Source organism: Aptenodytes forsteri, unplaced genomic scaffold (genome assembly GCF_000699145.1).
Source record: "Aptenodytes forsteri isolate BGI_AS27 unplaced genomic scaffold, ASM69914v1 Scaffold80, whole genome shotgun sequence".
In the NCBI taxonomy this organism is placed as follows: Eukaryota; Metazoa; Chordata; class Aves; order Sphenisciformes; family Spheniscidae; genus Aptenodytes; species Aptenodytes forsteri.
In genome coordinates, this window is record NW_008795026.1 from 777,479 (window position 1) to 787,251 (window position 9,773).

The window sequence follows — 9,773 nt, forward strand, 5'->3', positions numbered from 1 at the left end:
AATACCTGAATGGCTCCATAGGCATCAACTCCACTCCGCGTGGGCCAAGCTCGCTGCTGGCTACACCTGATAGAGGCTGTCTCCACAATGAGGCACTTGTTTATCTGAGCTATCTCAGCCTCAGCCACCCCAGAGCTGACTGTAGGCTTCATTTCTTTGAGACGCCATTTCTGTAATTATTTATTTTATGTAATCTTTAGCTCATTCTAACTTGTAACTGAAACTCTCTGGCAAAAAAAACTTGCTAATATTTAAGAATCAAAATTGACACACTGATGTTTTGGGCGACCCTGTCACTCACAGTTAGGTCTTTCCAGTGCTGCCTTTGCTTTATCTTATTCCTAAGGAATTGTGACACTGTGGCCCCTATTTGCACCAGTTACTTTTGAAGTACTGTGGGTTAAAACCGTTTATCCAAAAGAGTTGTCTACAGAGCACCCCTTTCCCAGCAGCCTGCTTTCCAGCTCTGCCACATCTACTTAGCAAATCTACCCTGGTTAAATAACATGCTTCCAAAGCTTCAGGCTGGATGCCTCCCACCTAATGCCACACATTTCACCGAGGCAACCCAAGTGAGAAGACCAGAGATGTCACTCTAGAAAGTCTAGTACAACTGAACACTTAATTCCAGTCATCAGTTAACTGCTCAAATGTAAGTAGGACACTTTCTTTTTTCCGTTGACTTTGCAAATTCTTCTCATGGTCATCTTCAAGATCCCAAAGCCTCCCAGCCTACTGTTTCACTGTTTACTAGTCTCTACCCCAAACCAAAGCTACCTCCTCCTCCTTCTCTTGTCTCCTCTGTCCTGCAGAAAATATGCTAAATCTAAGCACAAAGAAAATGTAAAAGCTTACTATCTGTCTTGGAGTAATGGAGTAGGGGTTGTCTGCAGGAACCCCTTCATGAGGTCGTATAAGTACAGAGACGATTTTCTGTATGGTAGGTTCCTGAGCGATGATTTCCCTTTCTTTGCTGTCAGAGTCTGAAGACTGCAGGGACACAAGGGTGGGGAATGGTTAAAACTCTTACGCTGCAAAGGAAGAATGCAAGTGAAGTGTACAGGGAACTGCTGCACTAGTCAGTAAGTATGGCCAGCTCCAGTTTCTTTCTTTCTGGCACAAAACCTGGACATGTGGATGTGTCCTGTACATTAATTTTTTCATGCATAGGTTTGCTCTCCCGAAACTGCTCCCGAACCCCTTGGAAAATGTGCGTGCTTGGGTCCTGTTCTACCAAGAGAAGCAGTCAAGAGTAACATCTCTGGCCCATTATACAAACCAGCACTCTAGGGCAATAACAGTCCCTTGTTGCACAAGAAAGGTTAGAGGTGTATTCAAAACAACTATGCCTTCTGAGCTGAAGCAGAGAAAATGTGATTTTTAATATCTTTTCTGTAAAGCTTTTGCCAGAGAAATATACATATCCTGCATGATACCTTCTCCCTGTCACTCCCAACCCTTCAAGACAGTAAATTGCCGTATTATAATCAAACTTCACGTGTAGTAGATGTTACCATATTCTAACAGAGTAACAGAACCAATCTAACTTTAGCGCTGGGACAAATACCTCCATATCATTAGCTGCAAGTTGAACTTTGCAGGTTAGGTTCTGCTCCCTGACTACAGCACACATTGACACCATAAAGCACCCAGGAGAAAAGTAGACCCAAATGAAGGAGTTTTAGATATCGTAACACTTTCATGTAAAAATGGCATTAGTTTTTCAATGACAGTATTTTCAAAAGTATCTCATCAGCTTCTTTAACAATTCTAAGAAAAGGAGAAGCTGAAGAGCTGTTTGCTTATAGCTCATTCTGGAAACTTGCTGACACCAATAGCCATCTACCCATGTATTGCTTTTCTGACTGTGAGAGGAGCTGACATTTCTTTTAACAATCCAGCTCTTAGTTACAAGTTATATCGTGTGTTATTGTTTTCAACCTTTCATGCCAAGAAACCCATCATGTATCTCAGCAGCAGTATAAAAAACAGACTAACAGCTGACCTCATCTGTGGTTTGTGAAGCTGGATAAATGCTTCCGCAGGGAACAGCAGCTTGATCCAACTTTAACACGATCTCTGACTCTGAGGTGCTACCAATTGATGCAGTCTCATTTTCGTCCATGGCCTTACGAGGAAAAGGGTCTCCAAAGAACATCAACAGGTCCACCAGCTTTTTATCATCTTTCTCTTGATTGTAAATCTCCCAGTCCAGGCAGATGCCTGAATTGAAAAGGAGAAAGGACAACTAGTCCCGGTCATTGAGAAGACTCACAGCTTAGTTAGTACCAGAGAACAAGAAGATCAAGTAACGAAATTGTGTCTAGCAACTGGATTTGTATTAAAGCACATCTTAAGCTTTCCATGTTTGCTGTAAACTAAAATGATTTAAGACCGTGTGTGCTATGCCCTTATTATAGCTTGTTTGCTGTCTAGGTCCTAAACTATACTTTTATTAACATTAAAATAAATTATAAGTATTTTGTTTGTTAAGCAAATGTGTTTGGTGGCATTCAGGAAAAAAAAAAGGTGACTGACCTTTGCTCTGAAGAACTTAAAATCTCACTCAAGAGATAAAAACACTAAACAGAAGAGCCAGATAATGCTTCTAAGAAGCAGGTAGTGTATCTGATTGACCAGGGTTAGTGCTGTGAGAGATTTACAAAACCAGGATGGAAAATCCTGAATTCCCATCATTTCAATGAGCGAAACCCCAAACACATCAGGATGGGATGGGCAGTTTCACAGTAACAACACATTGAGTCAATTACATATATTCTACTACCCTCTGGCTGGAGCTTACCTGCTTTACTGTTACAGAAAGCAAACTAATACTCACGGCAGTAATGCCATAATGATAAATACTACTATGCATATAAAGACCCGATAATGTGTATTATTGTTTTGTATTAGTTAAGTTAGAAAACAGCTTAGACGCTCTTTTATATACTATTATTATTTTTACAAAAAACATCTTGATTAGGAAACAAGTAGGCCTGTTAATTAACATGTTAATGGGTTCTTCTATTTTTACTATCATAAGGAGCGCAATGCAAGTGTCGATGTTTGCTGTACAAAAGTCATTCTTACCAAAGGGAGTGGGATTGTTGAGCCGGACCCTCCGAAAGACAGGAGAGCCTCCAGAGACATGAGTGCCAAACCTGAGGGGGGGGAACCTTGCTGTCAGTACATGCAGAAAATAAAAGTGAATGTCTGAAATCATTAAAGATTTGTTTAAAAGTGGCAACGTATCTGGCTGCACTGGCAGCCTGTTTAGAGTGTCTATCAGGTAAAGCATGGCATATACTGTGAAGTACAATATTGCTTTATTTAATCAGGCCCTTTTTTCCAGTTTTGTTAGTTGTCTCAGATGTTTCAGGGTAAACATGTGAAGTCAGCTTTTGTGAAACACTCTGGCAGAGGCAGCACATGGCTACACAGCAGTGGAGTGGCCTGTGTCAGAAACAGATTTCCAGGTGCATAAGGGTTTTTTTATGGTGGATAGCTAAATCCATTTTCTATGCCCTGTTACAGAGCTGACATTGCAAATGCTCTTGGCTGCAGTATGATACACAATGCTAATTCCTCTGAAGGCAGAAAGAAGCAGTCATGCTGTATGAGGGACCTGGACAGGCTGGATCGATGGGCCGAGGCCAACTGTATGAGGTTCAACAAGGCCAAGTGCCGGGTCCTGCACTTCGGCCACAACAACCCCATGCAGCGCTACAGGCTTGGGGAAGAGTGGCTGGAAAGCTGCCCAGCAGAGAAGGACCTGGGGGTGTTGGTCGACAGCCGGCTGAACATGAGCCGGCAGTGTGCCCAGGCGGCCAAGAAGGCCAATGGCATCCTGGCCTGTATCAGCAATAGTGTGGCCAGCAGGAGCAGGGAAGTGATCGTGCCCCTGTACTCGGCACTGGTGAGGCCGCACCTCGAATACTGTGTTCAGTTTTGGGCCCCTCACTACAAGAAGGACATTGAGGTGCTGGAGCGTGTCCAGAGAAGGGCAACGAGGCTGGTGAGGGGTCTGGAGAACAAGTCTGATGAGGAGCGGCTGAGGGAACTGGGGTTGTTTAGCCTGCAGAAAAGGAGGCTGAGGGGAGACCTCATCGCTCTCTACAACTCCCTGAAAGGAGGTTGTAGCGAGGTGGGGGTCGGTCTCTTCTCCGAAGTAACAAGCGATAGGACGAGAGGAAATGGCCTCAAGTTGCGCCAGGGGAGGTTTAGATTGGACGTGAGGAAAAATGTCTTTACTGAAAGAGTGGTGAAACATTGGAACAGGCTGCCCAGGGAAGGGGTTGAGTCCCCATCCCTGGAGGTATTTAAAAGATGTGTAGATGAGGCACTTAGGGACATGGTTTAGTGGGCATGGTGGTGTTGGGTCGACGGTTGGACTCGATGATCTTAGAGGTCTTTTCCAACCTCAGTGATTCTATGATTCTATGATTCTATGTATGGCAGCTGGCCGAGTCTTTAGTGCCGTGGTCCCCATAAACCAACCTTACCCCTCACCCAGATGTGCAGATGCAACTTGCTGTATGAGAGGGCTTAAACCTTCCCCTGCCCCTATTCCCCTTGGGGCTGCATTTCTCCTGGTCCAGGTAAAGGGACAGGGAGAAATGAACTGTGGATGATGATGATAACTGCTACCGTGTACCAGTTTCCATCTCCACAGAATGGGATAAGGCTGGACTGGGTGAACTTCTATGACTGTAAGCCCAGAACAGTGATTGCTGGTAAGCTCGAGAAGGCTTGTATGCAGAGTCTTTTCTAATTATGCTGGCAGAGACAGATGTATTGGTGTTATAGAAGCAGATACTGTACTTTGACAGTCACTTTGCTGACCTCATTATATCACAAAAAGATGGGAACAGGTGTGTATGTTGGCTATAGTCCAATGGTATTTAATTCTCTGACTTCTCTGACAGTATTTTGCGCTATACCTGATTATGGGTTGCTCTGTTTGTGGTCCTGTCATCTGTAGGAAGATTGGACAGCCTTTCACAGTCATTTGCATAGGAATTAATTTAGGTTGTAAGTCTCCCACCTATTAAAAATGAATTTTTATATTAGAATCAAGATAAAACTTTAGTTCTCTGGGTTGCAAAATTATGTTTTGAAAACTGATTGGATTTTCAAATATTTTTGACTGGTTTCTTTTGACAGCATCTAATTCATATGCTGACAAAAGCTCTTCTCAGCAGGAGAATGCAGTACCTCATACATTCATCAGCTTTCCTGCAGCTTTTCCATACAACACAATATATTGTAATGGTAGAGCAGAGTAGTGCACTGGCCAGCTACCAAACAGATTTTATAAATCAAAACTGCTCCGGTCATTTTAAAGGCACAGGAAAACCTCCCAAGGGATAAACACGTTACCCCAAAACTAAACCACGCACTGTAAGAGCAAACAATTGTTCCTTACATGTCGTTGGAGGTAGCGGAATAGCAATATCTACCCTGAATTTTTACAGAAGTCCTAACAAACTGAAAAAGTATTTTTAACAGAAAGGAATCTGGGAACTATAACTGGTGTAAAATCTGCCATAGCAATACTTCATTTAAAACCGAAGCCCCACCTACCTTACAGACAAGATCATCCCGGTACTCTCCCCACATGTTGTTGTAAGCTGTTATTTCTATGATTAGCTGCTGGAAGGCTTTCAGAGTTCCTGTGGAAGGTTGTATATGGAAAGCTACTCCCTTCCCATGAGACAGCACTGCTGCTGCAAACTCTGAAGGAGCATAGCAAAGAAGCATTTGATGAATTTTGAGGAAATGGAACAAAGTTAGTCTTTCAAAGAATACATAGGACCATATTTTTAGCTGGTGTTAATCAGCCTAACCTCACTGGCTTCAAAAAAACCTTGGGATCATTTACACAACCCACATTTATACCGCTTTACCCAAGTTCCCTTCTGCAATGGGTCTTAATTTGTTTTTTGAGAGTTAGTTCTTGCAGAGATTATTTCATAGAGGGACTCCCTTCCAACAACCAGATCCAGGACTCTTTGGGATATGCAAGGCACTAATAGGCTACGTGAAAACACACCCTCAATTTGAGAAAAATAAGCTGGAATTTGTGCTAACTGGTTATCTTTCTATTAGCAGCTGCCTGTTTACCTCTTTGTGCTCTTCAACACAAAGAATGAATTACAAAGAGCAAAGCCTTTCCACATTCTGAGTCACCTAGTGTTCTAATCAATAAGCTTGCATGGAATCTGTCAGAACAGCATTTTTTTCACTCTTAAGTACTAATTCAACAGCTGAAAAGCTCTGTCTTTATAACAGATACCAAACACTATGGCAAGGTACCAATATGTCCAAGTTTTATTTTGGATACAGAAGACACATCCGCACTTTACAGCATTTCGCTCCCATTTCCCCCCTCCCTGGGTCTCATGTGGCTCCAAATATTATTATTTTTCAGTACAATGCATCAGAAATGACGGATGGGCTGTCCTGTAGCTTTCCACGATGGGGAGGGTATATAAAAGGGTTTGAGAGAGAAAAGCCTGCTGCAGTGGTATTGGAAGACTGTGTAGGAGGGAAACAGCCAAACATTACACGTCATCCATACTGTGTGCTGGGAATGATCCTGGGAGTGAACTATCACCAGAACCACCCATCTTTGTTTCAGACTGTTGGTTTTGAGAAAAAGAAGAGGAAAGGGAGAGAGAAAGGGAGGGGGAGAGAGAAAGAAGGGAGGGGGGAGAGAGAAAAAAGAAGCAGGGGGGGAAGAGAGAGACTGACCTAATGTTTGTGCAATGTGGGCTTTCAAACTCAAGAATGAACTGAGAACTAAGTCATTTAACAGTGTACTTAGCCAGATACTCCAAGAATGAAATGATGTGCCTGACTGACACATTTAATGCTGAATATGGTAGTCAGTTGTCTTTTGCCTTCTCTCCACCGAGAGGATTAACAGCTCTTCTCATACCTGACCATGCTCTTCTGGCTGCATGTTTTGTGACAGGCCCTCTTCTTTTCACCAGGTAGCTTGAGGAGCTTGAAAAAATAAAAAAATCACAATGACATTTCTGTGAAATGAGATGGACTCTGCTACAGTAACAGCTCTACCTGACTCCTAATTTAGTAGCCATTATAACTTAAAGAAGGACTGCCTGCAAAGCATTTTTTGAAAGTAACATCCTTAAGAGTGAATCAACTTGAGAGTCGTAAGACTCTGTGTACAATCTAACACAACAGAGCCTCGTCTGGTGAAAACCAGCTTATGTCCATTGGCAACAAGAGTGTCTTGCCATTTACACCAGCTAAATCTTCCCTCCTTGCATTGCATGCTACCTGTTTCTGCAGGAGACCTCACCAGCAGGTTTCATTACCACAGTCAAAGAGCTTAAAAAAAACCACTGCAGAAAGTCCATCTTGTGACAGAGGCAATAGGACTCTGTCCTGATTTCAGATTTAATCCACACCTAAACTAGTATTTGAGTCATTATGCAGAAAAGCAAGACTTACAGGCAGATTCCTTGTTCTGGAGTAAGTGAATAGCCAGTAAAATACTCAGCTTCTAGTTTGAATGGAGCACTGATTCCAGTGTGATTGGTAAGAATCAGCTGACGCTTTACTATGTCTTTGAATGCAACTTCAGATCCAAAGTCCAAAAGATCACACGGGCTTTGTAATATTTGTCTGTCATCACTGTCAGAAACAGTTACATTAGTATTAAAACATCGGTCTTATTTTCTTACGCCACGGATCATTTCAGTAGATTTCAAAACGTGCAATATGCAATGTGGTTGTGATGACCAGTGTAAAAGGACCATACAGCCCATTATTTTTGTCATCAGCATTTACTGCTTTTCATTTTTCACTTCTATCCACATAAGAATTTATTTTGGGTAGAACTTTTATCATTTATAATGAAAATGATAGATGCCAATCTACCAAATTAAAGCCATTTTTACTTATATAAAAAAATATAAAAATGAGCATATTCCAAAAGAGTAATCATGCTACATATCAGAAAAATAAAATAAAAATCAGTCACCTATACCAAGTCAAAGAGAAGTATATTCATCTTTCTTTAATATCATATCTCACAGTGCAATAACAAAACTTAATGGTGCAAAATACGGGATCTTGGGTATAATTCTGTAATTTGAAATTCACATCTAAGAGTTGAATTTGCAAATTTTTGGCATTCCAGAAAACAGTTGTTACTCACAAACACATGAGGGACTGCAGAGGTCCCACACTTTGGTTACCAGGGAGAAAGGCAATTTTTCATGCTCTCTATACACAAAAGTGTCAAGGCAACTGGCAGGCTACAAGTGCCAGGAGCACAAGGGAGAACAGACACAACACACGAACATGAGTTTCACTAATGTGCAGTTAACTTCACACCAATTTATTATTCATGAATTAATGAGTTCACAGTTGTTAATTTAATTTCTTTCAGCTAAACAATGGTGGGAGTGGAGTAGTGCTCTTCTCCAGTCTTCTCTTGGGCTTATGAAGACACTGAATTTGGCTAGGGTGTAAACCCAGTACCTTTTCTTCACGTAAGCACCTTCAGTGAATTGTCCCAGCACATTTTACTGTCCTTGCTGCCTACAGCAGGAGGAGGAATGAAGTTTACATAGATAAGTGGGGTTTTTCCCCCTCTCTATTGTATTTTTGCTTTGGGAAAAAGTAATTTTTGTTCAGTTCAGGAGCAAACCCTGGATTTACCTGGCAACTCCACTGTCACAAGGTACTGAGTAGGAGACATGCAGTCCTTTCACTTCTCCAGAAATGCTCAGAAAGAGGGGTTCAATCATGTCTTCTACGCCACAGGAAAGGGCAAGGTCTTTCAGCTCACCCTGAAAGGAGAAGAGTCAAGTTTCCTTGTGAATGAAGCAAACGTCACAGAGGAAAGGCAGCCTTATTAAGAAATTTACTTAGAAAACATGTATAAATCTCACTGGGCTAAAACCAGAACTACAACAGAACCTTGAAAAGTTTCACTGAATTGTTTTAAGTGCATTCTCTGCCAGCATCAGATTTGCTTAGAAGGCAGTACCAAAGTAAAAATTTGTGGCTGTTTCTTGGCTTTGTACTCGCATCTGTCTATAAGCCTAAAACTGCTCTATTAGTGATTTTTGACACACTTTCTATACTGCAAGTATTGAAGCTCTAAGCATTAATCACTTCTAGTCATGCTTAAATAATCTTCCAAAACCAAGATTTTATTTCTACCTGGGTTTAAAGCAGGACTTGTGGGATGAATTATGTGGCCCAGTTACACGGGTACGCTGGCTAATTCAACACTACCATTCTTTTTTGCCTTATCAATACATGAATCGGTGCATCCTGCTTAAAAGAATAGACTGGGATTCAGCTCCAGATTCAGACTTCTAAATGGAACTGTCTAAATGTGAGCCTGTATTGGGTTTGCATGGCAAGGTTTTAGTAGCGGGGTGCTACAGGGATGGCTTCTGTGAGAAGCTGCTAGAAGCTTTCCCTATGTCCTATAGAGCCAATGCCAGCCAGGGCTCCAGGACCGACCCGCTGCTGGCCAAGGCCAAGCCCATCAGCGATGGTGGTAGCGCCTCTGGGATAACGTATTTAAGATGGGGAAAAAAACTGCACAACACCAGCAGCAGTCAGAAGAGGGGAGTGAGAAGATGTGAGAGAAACAACTCTGCAGACACCAAGGTGAGTGAAGAAGGAGGAGGAGGAGGTGATCCAGGCGCCGGAGCAGAGATTCCCCTGCAGCCTGTGGTGAAGACCATGGTGAGGCAGGCTGTCCCCCTGCAGCCCATGGAGGT

General features: G+C 42.3%; 1 protein-coding gene across 1 annotated transcript in view; it reads right to left on the minus strand.

Annotated features, from left to right (window-relative positions):
* DLEC1 (deleted in lung and esophageal cancer 1) overlaps positions 1-9,773 on the minus strand; it is a 45,456-nt gene that overhangs the window by 9,586 nt on the left and 26,097 nt on the right. Inside the window, exons 24-31 of the mRNA XM_009275973.1 lie at positions 8,695-8,825; positions 7,480-7,662; positions 6,941-7,008; positions 5,584-5,735; positions 4,941-5,044; positions 3,091-3,161; positions 2,006-2,223; positions 856-990 (exon numbers count right to left, since the gene is read on the minus strand). Coding sequence (XP_009274248.1) covers positions 856-990; positions 2,006-2,223; positions 3,091-3,161; positions 4,941-5,044; positions 5,584-5,735; positions 6,941-7,008; positions 7,480-7,662; positions 8,695-8,825 — 1,062 coding nt within the window. The remainder of the gene's footprint in view (positions 1-855; positions 991-2,005; positions 2,224-3,090; positions 3,162-4,940; positions 5,045-5,583; positions 5,736-6,940; positions 7,009-7,479; positions 7,663-8,694; positions 8,826-9,773) is intronic.